The 22,426-nt window shown below is 39.6% G+C and overlaps 1 protein-coding gene across 4 annotated transcripts in view; it reads right to left on the reverse strand.

The window, feature by feature from the left end:
* Positions 1-1,173: 1,173 nt before the first annotated feature.
* Positions 1,174-22,426, reverse strand: part of axin1 (axin 1) — a 39,972-nt gene continuing 18,719 nt past the window's right edge. For 3 of the 4 annotated variants that reach the window (XM_084743976.1, XM_084743977.1, XM_084743978.1), the window contains 9 exons: positions 16,031-16,171; positions 14,376-14,472; positions 13,041-13,178; positions 9,008-9,549; positions 8,745-8,909; positions 7,627-7,875; positions 7,311-7,418; positions 3,172-3,321; positions 1,174-1,816 (listed from right to left, as the gene is read on the reverse strand). In XM_084743976.1, coding sequence (XP_084600102.1) covers positions 1,690-1,816; positions 3,172-3,321; positions 7,311-7,418; positions 7,627-7,875; positions 8,745-8,909; positions 9,008-9,549; positions 13,041-13,178; positions 14,376-14,472; positions 16,031-16,171 — 1,717 coding nt within the window. In that variant the 3' untranslated portion in view covers positions 1,174-1,689. The remainder of the gene's footprint in view (positions 1,817-3,171; positions 3,322-7,310; positions 7,419-7,626; positions 7,876-8,744; positions 8,910-9,007; positions 9,550-13,040; positions 13,179-14,375; positions 14,473-16,030; positions 16,172-22,426) is intronic. The other variant, XM_084743979.1, reaches the window with a different exon arrangement.

The following is a 22,426-nucleotide window of genomic DNA, read 5'->3' on the forward strand; positions in this document are numbered from 1 at the left end:
CCATAAATGTTTTATCTTAAATTTTAAGACAGGTTAGAGTAAAGAAACCAGAAAACATTCATTATTTAAGAAGCTGGAATCATAGAATTTTGACTTTTTCTTCTAAGAAGTTTCTCAAATCAATTAATGAATTATCAAAAGCTTGCAATTAATTTAAAGGAGCAATATGCAACAATACAAAAAATAAATATGAAACAATTACATTTTTGAGTGCCCTTGACTGGCATTCCACATATTTAAGTTAGAAAAACATCTAAACACATTTTAAGGTTTCATTACTTATTATAATTAATTGAAGGGGCAATATGTAGCAACTGAGCGTGCAAAAATGAGAGTGGCAGTCCAATAGTGAGTTGGAGGCATGGACGGTATATTAAATAGGTTGAATCCCTATTTAATATATGATCTATGGTTGAAGTCAGTCGTTTCTCCCGCCCCCTCCTCCCCACACTCGAGGAAGCTCAGGCAGGCTGCAGGAACGCTGCAGGAGTGCAAGACGAGCGCAACACCACAATGACAAGCCACAACTGTCCCCCACTGTACGCTGATCAGCTGTTTATAACTGACAATTTTCTGTCAGTGTAAAGTTAAGCCCCTTATCCTGAAAACAAAAGCTCATTGCTCCTCTGGTATTTGATTTCACTGGCTGCCTGTCTCACTGCCTGCCAGACTTCACTAACATACTGTTCAATTTAACAGTTATAAACATCTACTCCTTTTACAGGATTATTAATGATTTGTTACGACACATAAACAGACACTTACTCATTATAAAAGTTATTATGGCCCACAGCAGGACACAGCAGTTATCTCAACTTGGCGTGTTTCCTTAATTTCTGATGACATATCATGGTAATTTTATGATTTATTACAATAAATATATTACAGATTTCTACTTTAAAAGCAACTAATAAATTAATGGTTCCAGCTCTAGACTGCAGTAGACTGTAAACGTTTTTTTTTTTTTTCTGGTCACTCGTGTTTGGTGCTGTAGAAATTCATGTTGCAGTCTACATTGAGACATAGTCAGTGGTACATAATACAATGAAAGTGCAGCCTGACTGAATGCCACAAAACAAAGCACTGCTAAGTAACATATTAAAAACACTAAGAGGACCAGAGTCAGAGTCAGAGTTCTCTTACATAGAATGACGAAAAAAAAAAAAAAAAATCAGCCCTATAAAATATTTTGATCGTCTTGAACAGGGGCAATAATCCCGCTTCAATAAGATTGAAAATGAGCATTTTAAATACTTAAATAGATATAAAATTTTGTTATCTTTTAACACAAACTGTACACATCTGGTACCAATACATATAAAAATTACAAGTGTGGTTACTTTAAAAGGACACCTTCTGATACATCATATCAAAAATATGTAGCTTTAGTAGCACTTTTGTTCTTCATTTATCTAGTAAACTTTACAATGCTACATTACACTCCAAAGAAGTGAATGAGGTCTTTTTTCTTCTAGTCCAACGGCACTGCAGTGGTGCTGTCAAAAGTCACAGGCCACCTGCTCTGACCACTGCTTTGCTCTTCAACTCTACATCCACTTCTGCTTAATCACTTTCTTCTCTGCTTCTCCAGTTTCAATCCTAAAACACTTTCTCTTTGCCATCCAATTGCTCCTCCGTCGGTCGATCACGCGCTGGCTTTCCCACTCTTTCCTCTTCAACGTGCACGCTTCAATCAATTTTTTCAACTTTTCCGATAATCTTCTCCTCAAAGATGGGCAAGATAGCGTCATCTTCACGTACCTCTTCAAACACCACACCACAGTCGAACTCGTCGCTTACCTTCTTGAAATAATACCTGAAAAAGGAAGGGACATGGTCAGCTTCTCCAGGTTAAAACCTCTGACTTTACTTCCATTGTGAGTTATCTAACCAATGATACCAATGATACTAATTAAGTTCCCATTCTATTTAGTGTAGTAGAGCCTTTCCAGAAAGCCAACATGCACAATGGCAGGCGCCTGACTCTGTTTTACTGGAATGGAATGCACTAAAACACACTAAAGCTTCAATAGACGCACGCCACTTGAATATTTTATGTCGCACAGCCAGCTTCAGATTTAAAATTCCAACACCACAGAACCAGCAGTCATTTAGGAAAAGGTCACCTTTTATATGTATGTATGTATATGTAGCAGGATAATTTACATCATTCAGACAACGCCATGGAAATGAAGAGAGAGAGGCTGTGTCTGGACACTTTATCATGACTTACAATAATGCATCGCAGTGACAAATGTTTTGTGGAGGAGACGAATGTCTGCCTATTTGTTACTGAGACAGATATTTTAGTCTGCAGTGTATAAACCACAGAACTGTACAGTAACATCAGGACTCATGATCAAAAAAGTTTTAATATCTGTCGGCACTTCACACACTCGTGCCCCTCCTTCCCTCCTCTCTGCAGCCTGTCTCTCCTCCCTCGCAGTTATGATTAATCTGCAGAAGTAATGAAGTATCTAAAAGTACACAGATCAGATTTGGAGTAAAAAAAAATCGCGCACCACAGAAGTCTACAGTAACATCATGATTCATGATCATAAAAAGTTTATAACAAGTCGACACATATATCCATATTCACATCCTCCCTCGCTCTCTGCTGCTGGCCTGCTTTTTTTTCTTTTACCTGGTTTCAGGTGGAGCTGCAGCTCCATCAGCACTCGCTTCTCACATCTGTGCCTTTTTTTTTAAAATTAAATTTAGCTCTCATCAAACAAGTATTGCAGGTGCAGAAAAAAAAGCTCTGGTCCTCATTTGACGCTCCAAAATCTAAACAAGTTCGGTGTGGGAGCATCAAAGCAGTTTGACACACATCAAGATTCTTTCAGTGTGTGTTCTGCTATTAGGCCTTAATGAGTATCGTTGGTAACACGTGTTTGCTATTTCATGTCAAATTGGTTGCTGTGAAAGAGAACTATTTCTAATACTTTTTAGATGCTTACTTTATTATGTAGAAAACCCTAAATTTGGATTTCCAGTGACTTTAAGAAAGTTTTACTTAACCGGTTTAGATGGTACTTTGAATTTTTATAAACAGTACAATCTAAATGCAATCCTGCTTGCCAGTACTTAAAGCATAAATTCTGAATTTTAGCTGTCATACATCTTGTGAAATATATGTTCTTGTAAATGAAATAGCAGCATTAATTTCACCTGTAATTTCCTTTCTTTGTCAGCAGTTCTTTGAACTGGCCCAGTGTGACGACTCTCCCTTTGACAGACGTCCTGTACGGTATCAGCTCCTCACAGAAGTAATACGCCACAGTGATGTTTTCACATGGCTGCTTTTTAGTGGCTTTATGTCTGCAAATGGAAAGGAGAGAAAACTATTTAGAAAAGTTGAAATTTTTCCATTAACATGTTCATATTTGCTAAGACTATAAAGGGGAATGACAGTTACAAACATAGTCATGGTAATTAGCAAAAGTATAAGTGGAAAAGATGAAAAAACTAAATAACCGGGTCAAATACATGAAATGATCAGGTATGCTGAAGTGTCAGTAAGTGCAGCACCTTATGAAAGATGTTTATGTAACCTTGCAGGGATCATGAGTCAATTTAAACTTTGCATCTTAAAGGATTATTTGAAGTGGGGTTGTGTCAGTCGTCAACACTCACCCAGTTTAGAAAAGGTGCACCAGCATGGAAGCCTAATAACGTACTGCTGTGGACAGGGCCAACAGCAAAACATACACAGCTTCTCCAAACTGGCATGCCGACCACCATCTACTGTAGGTAATACACTGACTGTAATCAAATAATCTGAACTATGCCTTTAAGGGTTTCTAATCAATACGTGCAATTACGGGGAGCGAGTGAAGACAGAAACCATATGGGCTGTCATGCTTGTTTTCTGGTTCACCTGCGGGCTGACTGACTGAAGTTTAGAACAAGTTGGACATTTCTGAGATTTAGATATGAACAGACCAGTGAACAAAAAGCAGCGTGTTTCAATATTCAGTTGTGGAGGAAACAGCACTGTCTAAAGATGGCTGAATATAGATAGAAAACAAAAACAACACGGTAAACAAGGAAAATGACAAGCAACAGGATGAACAGGTAAGAATATACACAAAGAAAGGGCTAGAAAACATAACCAAAAAAAAAGATACTGCTGTAGACAGGTTTTGCTATTTTCTAGTTTGGTAGAAAATAGATCCAGATAACAAGTGTTGACAGTGACGTCTGAATACTGGGCTGAATACCACCAAGAGGAACTGAAAAATATGCTAAATTAACGTTTAAGATGTCTGCGACTGGGCATAGGTCTGCTGATGAGGGGTAATTACCAGTCAGCCAGCCAACAGTGTGATTAAATGGGTGTTCTCTTGTACTCATGACTTCCTCTGAGTGGGAGAGGGCCTGAGATCATGACCTTACCAGCAGCCTCTGGGTGTGTCACGATGCACAGGGAGATAATATTATCCTTAATGATCTCAAATGTTTTTAGCCTGGCATCTTTTGTACCAACTTGAGCAACCACATAACTGCATCTGTTTTTTTGTCATTGGAAAGTATTTACATTTGCAGTGACATTGAAAGTGATGACGTTCCTAAACATTTCAGATATAAATGTATTTTCAGTCCAAATTTAAAACAGGGAAAGGCTCACTCTCAGCTGAGTGATGTCAATTTCTGTCAACTAGTCAACACATTACTGTGGGTGTATATTTAGATAGCCTTACATCAATCCGTCCTCAAACTCTGTCCTCTGCCTACATGCAGGAGGTGGCCGGTTTGAAATGACAGGATATTACGGTAGAAATCCACATTAGCTGCAGCAGCGTCCGTGACAAGCAGCTCATGGTGGCAAATAAAATACTTTAAAAACCTCCCTTAGTGCCTGGTTGCTGCAATTTGTGTCAAAAATAGCACTCCTTATCTGAGTCATAACCTAGTCAAATCTGAACACGCAGACATGATACACATATTTTTAGATTCAGTATGACTTGCACTTCCCGAGGACATAAACCCTCAAACTCATAGGAAAATAGACACTCCTCATAATAGCAGAACTTGCCTGTGGAACATTATGACTTATTGTGTTCTTCAGTGTCAAAGTAATCAAGTCATAGTTTAAAGTAGGGATGGCACTTTCTCTACTGATACCACCACCCTGCTGACACCAATACCAATCTTATACCATCTTTTTTCCTGTCAGTACAACAGTAACTTTTCTGGATACACTTATTATAAGTGTATCCACTTCTATCCACTATTTCTTATTGCTTAAGAAATAAAGCATCTACATGGAGTTTCTAACTGGTTATAATACCGCCTAGAGCTGAAACAAATCAATTGTTGATCAATTATTGCATTAATCACCAACTATTTTGATAATCGGTTGATCGATTTGAGTAATTTTGCTTGTATACACTGCTTGCATATTGCAGCTGTTGTCTTTTTATTATGAGGGTGTAACATTACCAGAGAAAGTACCGCAAAGTACCGTTTGCGAGCAACCAACTCTGTTAGTCGTAGGGCTTACATGTGACCTACGTGTATGAATGATACTAAAACAAGGTTTACTGAGTTTCACCATAATCATGTAAGTTATTTATCATACAAAGCCACAAACATATACATAATCTCATTACTATGCATCTTGCAAACAGCTGTGCACCTGCCAGCCAGCTTGAGGGCTTTACAACACCAGGTGGTGGTGGTCATACTGCTTTTGTCCAAAGGCGCCACCAGAATCAAAACTGAATGAATGAAAGTTCCTTGTAGATGCTTTAAATAGTCTGTTTTTTGGTATACTTTTAAATGTCATAATCTATAATCTCTCTTTTTTTTTTGTGAAATTGAGCAATGCACCTCAAAACCACCATGTTCTTTCATAAAAATCAACCTGAATTTCTTCCAAACTCCTGTCTCTCAGCTATCCTTCAGACATTTTCGAGTTTGGGCACTGGAGGTACTGAAAGGTTCAGTCAGTCTTGATCCGGTCCTGAACCCCAGTCCTCACAGGCTCGATCAGAGGCTTCACCCACTGGCCGTGCTGAGTAATCTGCCTTTCATCTGTCTCTTACACAGTTCCCCTATCCGCCTCCATCTGTTAAGTACCCATCTGAGAGGGCAGTCAAACATCAAACAGAAATGTGTTTCTGACAAAATATCAAAAAGGCGGCCCTCTCCTCCAATACTTCTGCCTCTGCAAGAACACTCCTGCTTCCTCTGTGAATCTCTTTCTGATCTTCATGGGAAATAACCAGCAAGGGACTTGACACATTTCTACCATCAAGTCTGATGGAGAAATAATAGAGTTTATACCATGGATGGACACTGATTTTTCTTCTTTTTTTTCCCTCACTGAATGAAAATAGAGACACAGATGGCTCCAGTAAAAGGTTTGACCGCTGCTCTAAATCAAAATGCACAGCATTTTAATTTTATAATACTTGGCACAAAACAAGACACTCTCCTTATATAATCAGCCACAGTATAGCTCTGCCCTGAGTGTTTAGGGGTAAGGGATAAAACTGTCATAACCATGTCATGACACCTGTTAATTATGTAATTTTTAATGAAATGTTGACATTGTTTTAGACGTCTCTGCTACAACAACTTAGCATTGATCAAGCTAACAAAGTTTTTGTTATGACACCTTGTTCACACCAGCTACAGTTCATCAGATAGTGGTATCACTGCAGTTGAAGTCGAGTAAATTGTTCATAGCACCGTTATAAAAACATCTGATGGTGTTATAAAAGATAATGACATCTTTATGACAGGTAACACTTAACTTGAGGTCAAAGAAAACTTACTAATCTCAAGATCGCCCATGTCAACTTTGCACTAAAAATTACATAACTGACCGAAGGAGACTTACTAAGAACAGTCAAAAACATTCGTAAAAACTCCTTCATGTTCATGGCAGGTTTAATGGCATGGTTATGACAGTGCCATGTCAGTTTTATGCACACTCCTTCAAATAAAGTGTTATTGTACATTGTTAATATTTGATACTGTCAACTGGCTCAACATCTTAAGCTGATGAGGAGTGTGTGGATGCTGGTTGAGACACGACACCACATTAAAACAAACTGAGGCACAGAATGCGGGACACTACATAATGACACAACAAATACAGCACACAGAGAAGGGAGTTAAGGAGGGAAATTGCTCATTACTGGTTTCTAAATGTTTCTTTTTAGTAGCTCTACATAAATACAGAGTCATGGGTAACTAATCTAGCAGTAATGAGAATGGGAAGTGAGGTGGGTTGCCATGGTCTGTGGGAATATTTGGAGATAGTGGGAAAAGTGACTGGTAAGACACAGTGGACATACTCGGGCTCGGAGAGCTCGCTGTCAGAAACGGCGGGCACCACGCTGAGTGAAGGGAACAGTGCAGGCCTGACTGCGGTACGACCCCTCTGGATCACCTCCATCACATACCTGAGGGACCGAAAAACCCCTGCAGTTAGATACAGAGCGGCCCTGAGGAGCACACAGGCTACAGAACAAAAAGGCAACTGTTTCATTTTGACTAAAGAAAAAGGACAGATCCGGCTTCTTCCCCCCGGATCCAGTTGAACAGTTTCTGCTGGAAAAACTGCACTGATTAACTGCTCAAATAACTGTGGTCATGGGACTGTCCACTTACCTCTGCTTGGGTTGTAGCGTTCCAGACTTTATCTTCTCCTCCTCAAGCCGCCGGCGCACCTCCTCCAGCTGGATGAGGGGACTGGGGGCTGGATTGGGGGGCATGGTGGGATCCTGGATGAAAGGGTGAGACGGCTGCACATTGTTCCGCATTTGGGCACCGACGCACGGGTGCACCGACCCCATTCTCTCTGCCGAGCTGAGACGGGATCCCTCATGGCCTGTCGTCCTCTTGGACCCAGTGGTACTCCTAAAATTTTAAGTCAAAGATTAGGCAGTGAACTGACTACTTTTTGTTGTTAGCAAGAAGTAGTTTACTTCCTAGTTAGCAGTTTGTTAGCTCATTACCTAAACGTTAGAATTAAAAATAAACAGGTTATTTCTAAATACTTCTCTATACACTGGGAAACAGTGGGCACATGAGACCTTCAGAAAGAGGAAAAATCACAGGGCAGCTTGCCCAGGGAGAGTCATGATTATGCACGTAGCATGCATACATGCCATCCATCCACTATTTACAAACTAAACTGTGATGGCAAGATAATAAGCAGAGGTAAAATAAAGAGAATGAAATTGAACGCTTCACTGCAATCGTAGCTCCAAATGAAATGAACGACAGTGAACCAAGCAGGAGAGCTAGTGGCTCTCACATGTTCACTAAACCTGCTTGCACCAAACGACGCAAAACACTAAAGTGGTGCTTGGAAAGCTCAATATTTTCTGAGGTGGTTATGTGGTGTATTACGTTTGAGAAACCCTGCTCTAGATCAAACTAACTTCTGCAACTTCATGCCTGCTGTTTTCTGTTCAAATCATCACCTACTGCTGGTAAAACCATACCACACTCGCTCTGAGTAAAAGTTCATTCTCTCATGCAGCTGTGCAGGTAAACCTGAACAGAAACACACTAACAGTAGCATTCTTATTTTTGCTTTAATTTGTGGGGAGCACAAATGTACATTATTGTACTGGAAAAGGAAATCTTTCCTTTAAGTGATACACCAAGTAGTATTTAAGAACAAAACATGACAATGGCACAAGAGATTCTTTAAAGCAACTGACTGAGAAGATAAAAAAAAAAGTGCTTGTACTCAAATAAAGTCAGCTGTCATCACTCACCCATACGGGCTCCTCTTATGCTGAACCATTTCTTTTTGTCCTTCCATCAGCCACAAAAGGATCTTCTGGTTTTTCTCCATCTCCTCTGCAGGCCCAGGCATGTCGTAAGGCCGCACTTCTTCACCTTTCTTGAATGCTCTTTTACACTGTGTGCCACCTTTGCTGCTGTATAATGGAAGAAAACAGCTGGTAAATAGAAAGCAAAAAGCATTTTGGGTGAAGTAATGACAAAATATAAACTACTGATTGAGTTCAGTGCATACCTATACCCTGTATGCTCCATTGGGTAGGATCCCATGCCATCTGCGTAGCTGCGAGACTTTGATCCATAATGACTCGTCTCCATGCTCCAGGAAAAGCTGCCATGCACGCGCATGGCTGCCTCAGCCTCCACCTGCTCTTTGGGCTTCCCGACGCCTGCGTGGTGGATGTGGTGCACGTGTTTGTGGTGGTACTGGTGGCTGCTCTCTCCCTTGACACCGTGCCTGGATAGATGTTTACCTTGGCCTGAGGTGAGCACCGCTCCGAATCCCACCCCTTTGCCCCCCGGGAAACCATCTGGTGAGCGTGACTTGGGAGAGTGGCGGCCTGTGCCTGGTGACTGGCAGCCGGGAGTCTTCATGACCCGCTTGACGTGGTCATCCAGGATGCTCTCAGGGTTCTCCTCATGAGCGTCTCTCATTAAAGGACCACTGTAACTGATGTCACCATAGCGGGGGTTGTAATTCTGCGAATAAGCACCAGGGGGGAGCCTGTGACTGGATAATGCTGTGGCTATGGACATGACTTCATCACCGTCCTCTTCCTGTAGAACAAAAACACACAGAAACATAACAAAAAATCATTTAGAGGAAAAAAATTAATCTGGAATAAAAATCTAGCAAAATAAATCCAGTTTATAAAGACAGTGTATGAATATCTGAGGCATATTATACCCAACACTTTGATAAAACTAAGCTATATTATGTGCGTTTATGCGATTTTATTATTTTAAGACCTTATTTCCCAACATATTTGAAAGTAAGAAAGAGTTTATTCTATCAAGGTGCATAAGGTGTACTTATTTCAACCTGAAGATGGCAGATTTTCACCATCTGCCAGTATGTGTCTGCTCATTCTTACTGCAGAGGTTTGTTGACACACCAAGGATACAACAGTATCAGGTTTGGGAGGTGGTATGCATGCACACAACACATTTGTGTTGTTTCATGTAATGACAAGTGCAGTCGAATGCAGTTTGAGCTCTGAGTGACAGGGACAAAATCACGCTCTGACAGAAATCTGCTCCGGGGGGAATCATGGGGTGGGGTGCTGCAGGCATTCGTATTAGCATTTGATAAGCAGGCAGTGCAGGCAGTGGAGGATGTGCAGCGATGGAGAATTCAGCAGTATTAAACTGTAACACCACCATTACTACATAATTTATGAATAAATGAAATCCTAAACCCAATATTTTCTCACTGGAGCTGCACATTTCACACAGTTTGTCAAATCACTAAATATTCCATTTTGAATTTTCACATAACACCTTAAGAAAATGTTTTTAATACAGCTGGAGCAGTGAGCACCATTGGGCAGAGATGTACGAATCCACTTTTTTCAGTTTCAATCCGGTCAAAACAGATATTACAGCCATACCAACTTACTATTATCATTATCATCTTTATTATATATTATAGGAGTAGAAATAGTAGAAGTAGTAAGATTACATGAGGCTGAAACTGAACTTCAGCCTGGAAAGCTTGTGAAGTTTGTGTAATGTAACTTCTGTCATCCTTCAACCATTGTGTGGAGAAGTAGGATTCTGGCTTGTGACATTCACATGTTCAGCTGAGAGACAGCTCTCATTTCCATAATTTCCCATGATGCATGAGCTTTATTTCTTTGGTTCATCCTGTATAAAGTTAGAAACACTTTGGCAGAAAAAGAAGGAAGGGGAGAGAACAAAGAGATATAGTGGAAAGACAACAGTAGGCAGGGGTTTCACTCTCATCTTTGAGCCAGCCCATGCCCAAATTTTTTATGTCAGTTATGTTAATTATTAAATAAAGCTTCACTTGTGAAGATGCCAAACCAGCTGAGTTTCCTACTACCCTGTGCTCACCATCCATTTGCTATAACTGCATCAAATCAAACATCAAGGGGTTTCTCATCCTGCTCCCACCCAAACTTAACTTCCCCGTGCCTACTGCTTTCTTAGATTCAGAAATATCATAAACGATGCCGAATTCAGCCAAATATTTTTGGCAGGTTTTTAATAATTGATGTGATCCAGGTATCTGTGCTAGCTGAGCCCACTGGAGGTTATTCATGGAACCACGACATCTTCATTTGAGCACATTTTTCCACATTTGAAAATTAAAATTCTTGACAGCAGCAGATATTCTAGAGTGGTGGATGTGGTTCTGCTGATAACAGCCTACAGCAGCTAATTTATACAACATTGTGCCTCTCTTTGTGAGGCGTAATAGCGTGGTTGTATGCTGTATTATCTTGTTAATACCAAATAAAAATCCATTTCAGACAAGCGATGATCATCCTGCTCATCCTGAGACTCTGCCATTGCTGTGTTTTTGTGAACAGCACGTTGTTGCTCTTGTTTATGTGAATCATCCGGTGCATAGCTGGGCCAAAAGATCCATTGTTCCAACAGATTACATTACTTGAAGCCATAATTTAATTCTTAGCAGACAATGACGGAGCTGTGGCAGTAAGTTAAGTCACTCACATGGACCTTTTCCTCACAGCAATGAAATTATAACATAAATTTTTAACCAGATGGTGGATTTTTCAATTTGATTTTATGCTACAGAAATTCTTTATGAATTATAGCCATATCATTTTTAATACCTCTGATATTATGGTTAAAAGTATCACTTGACGATAGCAGTCATTTCATGCTTGCCTCCAGGTTTAATAAAGAAAACCTCGAACTGTGTGATGGCAGCTTCTCTCCTTTCAGGGCCAAACCACATAAATTGTCTGCCTTGAGACTTAATATTTGGCTCAGTGCACTGAGGGAGATTTCGTTTGTGGTAGCAGCAACCATTTCATCACCGTTCAAGTGACATCAAACAGGCGGCACACTGTTCCAGGCTTACAAGTGGCCGAGCGTGCAGGTGCTCCATCTGATTCATCGACGAAGCCAGATCGCTGACAGGCCGATGATGGAATTCTCCAAATGATTCATAATGTTGTTTTATTCCCCGTTCAAATGGCTAGCCTCATTAATTTCATTAAGGCCAGACGGATTTAAGTCTCCTTTGTTACAGGAAACTTTAAGCCCAACGGCCAGACACACATCTCGCTTTCTGGCTCAGAAATGGGCTTTGGTGGTGTTACTAATACTGTTCAATATTCAGTCTGCTTTTCAATACGCTATCTATGATCATAATTTATTTAATTATTTTTTTATTAAAGTAAATCAGAGTGAAGAGGAGTTATTTGAAATCAAGAATGATGATTTAAAAGGAGATCCTCATAAACAGAACACATTCACTGAAAACAGCAAAAGCCAGGAGCTCTTCACTCTTTCCAAAGTCTGATGTAAAATATTACTTCATATTCAATAAAACACTTCTGATATTATACAAACTGCTTTAGCTACATGACTGACATGAATCTGCAATTATTTTGATAAATCGATTAATCATTTCATTGTTTTTCACATTGTCAAATGTTGACAATGTTGTGACACATTCTTCTCTGTCAAAAATTGCAGCTCCCGTAATTTAGATATTGCACTTAGCCATATTGCACATATTAACGCTAATAAAAATAATTTAATCTGGAAAATAAGTGGCAGATTAAAGAGATTATGAAAATCACAGTTTAAAGTTTATTAGTCTGAATACTAAATATCTTGTCTTTGTACAATATTCAACTGAATATATGTCGAAAAAGATTTGCAAATCACTGCATTCTGTTTCACGTTTACATTTTACACAGCATCCTAGCATTTTTGAAACTGCTTCTACTCTTCAATTTTCTTTCCCTCCTGGCCTCCAATAAGATTTAGTTGGTGTCACGAGAAGCTAACATGGTGGCAGTTAAATTCAGATCCTGACAGCGCCTCATAGAGGCTATACATGTGTGTTCTTTTTCCTTCCTCGCACACCTTCAATTGTATTATGCCGGAGGTCATTTAGTGTCCAGACAGTGCTCTGCAGTGTGAACCTCTGCAATGACTCCTGACAGATGACTCTGACTCACACACGTTAAACCAAATTAAGAAAACAGTGACCGTGCTTGTGCTCTTAACAGTGGATGCTGGTTCAGAAAGCAGAGGGAACATACCAGTCGTACTCTCTTCAGTCGCTCCTCTAGTTTCTCCTCAGCTTCTCTCTCCCTCAGTACGCCCTCCAGTCTGCTGATCAGCTCTGCAGCAAACCTTCCCGGCTCCACATGGATATCCTTTGGAATCCGGTTTGTGCGCTGGGGGGCAGATGTGTCAGACTGTAAGCACTGAATTTCTGACATTAGTGCACTACTGTCAACAACCTATGGCCAGTTTTACCACACTGACCTTTACATCCTGTCAGTGATCATATGAAGGGACTAAAACATAAGCAGGAAACATTAAAGGAGACAGTGTCAAGAGGTGAACGTCTAAAAGGATAAAACGTTTTAATATTAAATAACGTGCAACAAAACTTGAGCACTGAATACTACTGAAGCTGACTCTTTCTGACATGGTAATGTGTTTTCCGCCTCACAATAGAGAATATATGTGGAAATATCAAAAATGCATGACCTTTAATAACATAAATCCATTTGATGGGCACGTCTACACTGAAAAATATTTCATTTAGTACCAAACTTTTTGTTTTATTTCACCTTTCAAAATAATTTTGGGAGCATAAACTACAGGATAATAAATGTACTCTAATCTCAAATAACACAATCTCCTTTTAATGCTTTTATGCTTTTTACGCTGTCATTAACTATGTAATGCACTTCAAGTATGAAATGTGGTATAATCTTGCCTTAATAAGGACATGAGTGACATTTATTTCCTTTCCTGCCAGCACGACTTATTGCACTGCAATTATGACAAATCAAAGCTGTTAACTCCTGATTTGTAACCAGCTTCTATTAAAAAAGGGCCGGAAAACAAAGTGACATTTAAAAAAAAAACGCCCTACAAGCCCCGTCAATCTTCTTATTACGAATGCAGCAAAGTCATGATTAATTTGTTGCGCCAGGGAAACGTGAGTGTTGTGCTTTGGGGATTTGTGCTCTACTATACAGTCAATTCATGCATCCTAATAGGATGCTACGTGTGGAGTTTTAATTTGACTCTTTACTCCGAGGCCTAATTAGGGCCGGGGTTTTCCTACCAAGAGACAGTGTAAGCTGCAGAGGGAGGCATCAGGCTGTCACAGGGGAGGATTCATGTCTGCTAGGCTTCAGCGCACACAGCTTAGGAAAGCATCAAGCTGCATTTAGACAGCCTTCTCTTTCACCATCAGCTATTCTTATACTCCATCACAGGCCCTGCGACACAGCAGAACTTAAATATGCACATCTCCAAGGGTGGAGCGGAGAAAAATAAGGCAGAGATAGACAGTTAAAGAGAGGTGTAGAGGCAGAAAGTGAGAGGGAAGGGAAAAGAACCCATGAATAACTCACTGGAATATGAGGTAGTGGCACTCGCCCATTTGCTTTGGCACTTTCGTGCATCTCCCGGCGATGCTGTTTGCGGTATCTGTAGGGTGGAACCCCATCTCTGGAATTAACAACAAAGACATTTTCATAAAACATCCTCATGAATAAACAACACAGGCAGCTTTGAAGTCGAAAGCTTTCTGCTGCATTTCTGCCTAAAACGAACACCTTGTAAGTTCTGATTAATCAGTGCAGCAGGACAGGCATTCTCACAGGCTTATTGTGTCCCTGCTGCACCACAAGTGGTCTGGCAGATTACAGTTACATGTTAACACATCCATGAGTCGGTAATTCCATGTGGTATTGGTCATGCTGGGTTTCACACTCTCCTGTGCTGGAAGCTCTGGACCAATTAGCTGATAACAGCCCCTAATCCATTCAGCTTCAAACACATTTTTGTCCAGTTGTGCAAGCTTTGAAGTTTTTTTTCGTCATATAATTCCCCAGTGCCATCTCTGCACCTACAAAACATTATGTTTTAAATCTTCTTTCACCAGCACATGCCTGGTTTGCACACTGAGCTGAGTCTTGTGTCCAAGTGATCCCAGATGGTAAAGAACGCTGCCTTTGGCTTCATGCTCGTGTCCAAACAAAGTCAGTCATAAAAGAAAACAAATTTTGCTTTGTTCACCCAAAATTAAGAACTGTGACTCGAAAGACTATAATTACACATTTCAAGCCAGTTCTTGTGTCACATTTGTGAAAGAGGTCAGTAGATTACTGGTTTAATTTCTGTACATTCTGTCAGACACGTTTTAACTCTGCTCAGAGTGGGTTTCCCTAATTAGCATTAGAGATCAATACTAACAGCCTTTACTGGTTTGGCTAATGAGCAGATGAGACATTTCAGTTCCTGCTCCTGTTGTTAAAGGAATAGTTCAGATAACTTGATATAAGGGAGGAGTACTGATGTAGGAAGCTAGGCAGTGAACAGGCTCAGCTACTTAAAATCGATCCATCTAAAAAACAAAAAGTCAATATGTGTAGGCTATATTTAGAATATTTTAACCGCTTTACTTTCACTTTCACACAATAACATACATAAAAATTACAGATTGAGGCTGTGGTAGACCAGTGACTCAGGTAAAATAAGGTTTAAAAAAATTCAAAATGGCTGATTTTGCCTCTAGAGTTTGGTTTGGAGTAAGCGATATTTGACTTATATAGTTTCCTATCAGAAAAAATTAAAGCAGTGAAAATATTCTAAATATCCACAGCAATACATTGCTTAGCTTGTGTGCTGGTGCTTCTCTCTACTTCTCCAAACTGGGGTCATGTTGAACAACATTGCCTGCAGGTGATACACTGACTATGGATAAGTACCTCACACAACCCTACGTCAAATAATCCTGACTTTCCCTTCAAGTTTGAGATCAGGTAAAAACAGACAAGAAGTGTAATTTTGAAGCCAATTAAACCCTCATTTCTGTCTTCAAGGAAGGCTAATGTGCAATACTTCCTTTTAAATAACAACTTGTAATATTAAAAGAGAGCACCAGGTTCTGCCTTTTATTTTGATGATAAAATTCTCATATCGCAACCAAACATGCAGCCCTTATGATCTCGTATAACAATGTTATCCACGATATGTGTGTGTGTATATGAGAGAAAATACATACACACTGCCGTCGGTGAGGGAAATTGTGTCCGTGTCGCTGGACATACTCTGCTGCTCACTATCGTTGGCGCTGGTGGCAGGAGCCATAGCATAACCAATGTTGACATAGTACGGGTTGATGGGCTCCCGACACGGTGCATGCCTGGAAAAAGGAAGAAATACAGGAAATGCTAAGAAAAAAAATATTTGCTGGAACATGACATCATAAAAATGCATTTAAAAACAAAGTCAGCACATAGCTTGTTGGTGTAATCCTATATTACGAGCATACTGTATTGTTTTATTGCGAATGGTTGGATATTATGAGAGGAAATCTGTCCAGAAGCCAAAGGTTTTTCTGCTCACATTCTGCAAAGAACACAAAGGTTGAAGAAGCCCCCTGAGGCAAATTGTGCTTTGTGATACTTTGCTATATAAATAAAGTTTGACTTGACTTGATTTGACTAACTATACCAGAGGATTATTGACTTTGTTTGTAATTTAAGAGCCACATATTTTCCATTTTATTTTGGTTTGATCCTTCAGATGAGATGGATTAGTTAAAGCTACTACAAGGACTTTTTAACTGTTTAAGAAACTGTTGCAATTTAATACCAATGCCTCTATATGACCTACATGAGCAACCAAGATCATCCACGAGAAAATCAGCTATTTCTATGTAGTTATTCTTAATGGCTGCCAGCAGGTCAGATTTTCCTTGAAATCAGGTGAAACAAGCCTCTGTTTACATTTTCCCCTGCAAAGTTACAGTGAGTCATACATTAGCCAGCTAAAAAAAAAGCAGGAGGAGATTTTAATTCGGATTATTTCTGACGTTATATTTTGTAATTACAGCAGATCATTTAGAAACAGTGTCTCTACGACATAGTTTGTTCACCAGAGAGCACTGAAAGGTTCATTTTTTTCACTGAAAAATGCCCTTATGGGGTACTTCTGTAGCTCAGTTGGAAGAGCATGCACCCCATGTACTGAGGCTATCAATCCTCTGAAGCGACCGCTGATTCGGCTCCAGCATGCAGCCCTTTGCTTGTCTACCCCCTTTCCTGTTTGCAGGGAAAAAAATAATAACCTTAAAGAAAAGAAAAATGTCCTGTTATGTGTCTTGCTCACAATTAACTGATCAATGACTACCAACTATACTTAGTATGTTACAAAAAGCCATCATTCTATATTTGGTTGTTTAGTCACAAAAACACCAGTGGAAATACAGGTTGCTATGATTCCTTGTGACTAATGACTGAAAAAGGATGTTAAAATAAACTTGTGCTGCTGCCTCCTGCTTAGACTGATTTGAAAAAGCTCAGTTAGTACTTTAAGCGCTCTAAGGGAGATGATGAAATTCCACTGTGGACATTAATGGGTTAAAAAAAAAAAAGCTGAACATTTACAACGTGCACACAACCTCACCCCCTGAACCCTGCAGCCGGTGTGAGTACGCTGGTGTTTGCTAGCAGCATATTTGATCATACGTCAACAGCCTTTGTGAACACGCCGAATTCGATACCCGAGTATTGAGCAGTGGAGTATAACTGCAGGTTATTCTGACGCACATTCTTAAAGAGCGTCTACAGATATAAGGGGAAGCTTCATTTGACACCATTTACATTCTCAGCCATTGACTTTGCTGAACACACTTCTTACAGGGCTTTGTACACATGAATTAAAGATGTTAGGCATCATCTCTTTTTATTCAAATTGGAATTCCCTGGAGCATTTATCCCGAGCTTTCTCCCTGTTTGGAATGCAGAAGCACCCAGAGTTCAAAATGAAACCTTTGTGACCGACTGATTTTCATTAGCATACTACATTCAACTACAGTGAATAATTACAGCGCCAGGTTGGGGTAGGGTTGGGACAAATACAGAGTGCAGTCTACAGAAAATGAGTTTTAAGCTGTGATTGTCTGTGGTAACGTTTTTCATGAGGACATATGAAAGAAAATGACAAAGGAAAGAAACAAACAATCTAATTCGATCTGAGAGGCAGAGAGGATCCTATATTTATTATATTTATGAGATATTTACAGACATTCAGTGCTGGATTTCTCTCTGAACTAGTCCGTGTATCACGTTGTGTCCTGATTTATGAATCCTTATTTTTCAGAATACAGGATACAGGTATCACTGACTTTGTTGACTGGCGTGAACTCTGCTATCTTCACATCAGTGCCAGCAAGACAAAGGAAGGTTTTCCAGACTTCACAGGTGAACATCTAGAGATTGGACACTGAGATTGTAGGCGAGTACACATACCTTAAAAACCTTAAAAACCTTAAAAATAAACTGAAAAACTGGGCTGGTCTACCAACACAGATGTCCTGTACAAAGTGTGTGGAATTATCCATTTCACAAAGCAATATTATTTAGCCTACTTTTTTTCCCCTCTTAGTATAATACTACACACAGTGTGTACTACAGCATGTGTGCAGTTATCCTGCACGCATGCTGTATCCTTCAGTGTGGGATTAATAATGTTTGTTATTTTATCTTATCTCATTTTATGCATATCATGCTTGGACAGTTATAGTTTTTTTTTATTTCTACATGAACAATAGGATTGTAAATCAGAAGTTTCATCCTGATAAGATATCATATTGATTATTTGGACAACGATCGTTATTTGCTGATATCAGAAATTAAGCCATAAAACGATTTTCATAAAATTCAGAGGCCTGAACACTTTCAGACATTACTGACAAAGACATGCCAAGGGAATTTCAAAATAAAGGTGTATCTTAAAGACAACAATAAAGATCAATATTTTCACGCATTGATTATATTGGATCAGTGAACACTGAATTGATTATTACACCTCTAATAAACAATAGAAATGTTTGGAGAAACAGTGCACACATTGTATTTAGTTGGCCACATTTATGTGGACGTCATTTAATGAAATTGTAATTAAGTGTTTTGAAGGCATAATACGCAACATTTTCTAAAAATAAAAAAAAAGTAATGTTAGACTCAGAAAGATAATCCCTGTCAATCATCACTTATGACCCACTATAAGTGTGTGGTGACGGTTTACATGTTGGCCGACGTTTCACCAACTCAAAACATCAGTATTTGAATTCCTCGAAATGAGAAACGACAGTAAACCTTCCAAATCTTTTTGGTGCGTTTATGAAAAGCTCAGACTAATCCCACTGATTCTACCTTTAACAAATAGTCGTGTTTTGTCAAACATGTTTAATACATGTGTTTTTAAAAGATACTGCCCACGGTGTCCTCAGCTGGCCTCCATGTGTAATCAAAACTTCCACAAGCCATTCCCCTGTCTCTCCCTCTATCCTACCTGTCTCTCTAAAAGGTCAACTGTTAAATAGATGCAAAGATAGAAAAATATCATGTATTCTTTTCCTTTCTTAAAAAAAAAGGTCTCCAAACTCTCCTAACTGATATGGTTCAAAACAATTGCTCGTCTATATTGTTATTCCATGTTTGTCTGAGCTTTATTCCAGCATGCAGATTGTTAAGACCTCAAAAGATCACTCAAAGGAAACAACTACTTTCATTAAAATTACAAAGCCGATGAAGTCTTGCCTTTGAAGGGCGCAACTTACTTGAGTGAGAACAAAACTGAGCTGTTCACATTTCAAAAATCTCACCAAACATTAATGAATGTCTTCCTTTTTCAAGTGAGATGATTTTTTAAAGCTGATCTGAAAGACTATTTAATGTCTTTTGTTGCCTGTCTCTGAAGACATCAGACACAACTGAAGCAAAATTGAGTTTCACAGAAACCCGACGGGTGCTGCTAAAAGGCTATTTAAAATGAAGCGTGCCTTTCTGTAATTCCAAAAAGCTTGATTGCTGTAATAACGCTGTGAAAATAAACCCAAAACTCACTCACTAATTAAAATGCCTCAACTTTCTCTTATATTTCAAGCAAGCATTGATCTCCAGCAAAAGTGCCTTTGGTTATGTTTTCAAAAAAAGAAAAAAACACAAACAAGCATTTGGTTCATTTTAAGTTCTGCGGATATTGGCCAGAAAAGCTGCGTGCCAACTCTGGAGAACGTAATGAGACACGAGACAAGACCATAGAAAGAAAAGTCTGCAGCTGCCCAGTTGATGTCAGGTTTGATTTGACTTCAGTTGTGATATTCTAACTAGGAAAATTGTGATCAGGATTTGTTCTGTCTCTGCTGCCTGTGCTGCACAGTGTCCACTGCCGTCTGTCAGCTGACAGACTGCTGCAGCAGTAGAGGTCAAATACAGGAACCCTTCTGTAGTATCAAACAGCAACGTCATCTTCAAATCTGTTAAGGATCATCATTTCTACAAACTAAACAACGATTACAATCACGTTAGGATCGTAAATCCCTGGTTCGGTTTAGTTTGCAACAATGACAGTACACATTGTTCTTGGCTACATTTCAGTGATGACACCTTGTTATTGGATTTTTTTTTTTTTTTTTTTTTTACTGCAGATGGCCTTAACTGACCCTTCGCTAAGCCGCTCCTGCAAACAGCAACTGTCCAATCGTAGATTAGAAACTGTAAGCGGGGCACCGCAGGACCGTCGAGCTTTGTATTTCTCTACATGTTGAAGTGGTGAGAAGAGAAGAAGAAGAGCGATACTCTGTGTTTCATGAGTGTGGATGGTGGTGTCTTTTTTGTAATCTTTCAAAACATAAAAAACAAGTGAAAAATGGATTAAACTTTGTCTTTATCTTCTCTAATGAAAGCTATGAATGTTAGTGTGCCTGGCTAATTTCATCATAATTTAAACCGACAAAATCCACGGACGCGAGCTAGAAATGAGAAGCTGCTTTTGTTTATTTCTCTGTGAAATCAAACACAGCATTATTCCCAATTTCAATATTAAATCTGACACTGCTGTCACTGTAACTAGCATAGCTTGACAGGCATAGCAACAGTAACTAAGGAGGGCGGGGCTTAGCGAAGGGTCAATTCTCTGTCGAAGATGAGACCTAATTACATAACAAGTTTTACAAGTTTAAACCAACAGGAAGTGAGTTAAAGACCCCCCAGACATGTTTTAAAGTACTTTGCCATGATGTGTGTGAAAACACCTCTCCAGTGACAAACTTTGCACAGATACGAGTCAGTATAGTCTTTGGTCAAGAACAGACATTTTAGGGGACATAAACATAAGAAAAACACAGTCTGAGTGGAGGGGATCTTTAAGTTGTTATAATAAGCAATTTCTTACATTTTCATTGTTACATTTTCATTTGCAAAGAGACTTAAAACGTAAACGTGACAAATGTAAAGACACTTTTCATTGCTAATTGCAGAAGATCACAACAATGTAGACAAGCATTCACAGTCTGATTACTCAGAGCCTTTTAGAGTCAACCAGCATCTGTTCTCTCTGTCACTTTGCTGGCGGCTGTGTGTTAAGCCGGGGACTGACTGCACAGATTTTAGACCGGAATTGGCTGCCCCGAACTAATTTTAGAAAGGGGATGAATTTCTGACAGATCGGCTGTCATTTGACGTTGTGCAGTTTTTGATGGGGGTCGCGACAGTGCTCCCGATTAATTTCCCTGGACTGATGGATTTCTGGCATGTCAGTCTTTGCAGTTTGAGCAGTTCCACAAGTCTGATTTCCCACATGGCCGCTGTCAAATATCCGTAAACTGTTATCAGAGGAGTGTTTTACATGTTGTCTTCAGACCGCTGTGATGATGTGAACAGACAGACCCTAGTCATCAGAGGGTTGTAGAATTGCAGAAAGCAATACTGCCTTTCCCTTTTTTTTCTGTCAGCATTGTTTAGGACACAGCTCTCTCATCTGAATACATTTTAGTGAAACTGTCACAAAACCAACCAGGGGTTCGGTGTTTACTGTCAGTGTTAGCAGCCACATCGTGGCCATTCAATTGATCCGTACAGTGTGAGCATAAAAGCTGCAGGCTCTGGCTGTGCATAAAGACTGATTAAAACCTGTAGTGTGAATTAACAAAATGTACATCAATGAAAACACAGTGTCTGCCCAGCTTTAGACAGAGACAAAGCACGAAAAACAACTCAAACGCCCATCACTGTCTAAAAAGCTGCCCAGGACAGCTGTGTACACAGTGGTCAGTCATACATTAACACCTTAAAAAGAAGTGTTGTTCTCACACATACAAGCTCACTCTCACTGTGGACCTCATTTCTAAGACTCAAGCTATAGATGATTTTTACATTAATGATGGCTCGATCTGTTATTCAGGTGTGATAGCAGTCAGCCACACAGCCGCACAATAACATGACCCTGAAACTGAAGCAGCTAAAGGTAATCCAACCATCGATAGTTTTATTGTTCACACAAAATGTCCTCCTGTTTTCCACTTTGTTTCTCAGTAGGTTTATCATCTGTTCACATGGTCACATGGTGGAAAACTAACTGCAAACTGTCTTACTACTTTCCAGACTCCATT

Source organism: Lutjanus erythropterus, chromosome 19, assembly GCF_056507025.1.
Source record: "Lutjanus erythropterus isolate fLutEry1 chromosome 19, fLutEry1.hap2, whole genome shotgun sequence".
NCBI classification, from domain to species: Eukaryota; Metazoa; Chordata; class Actinopteri; order Lutjaniformes; family Lutjanidae; genus Lutjanus; species Lutjanus erythropterus.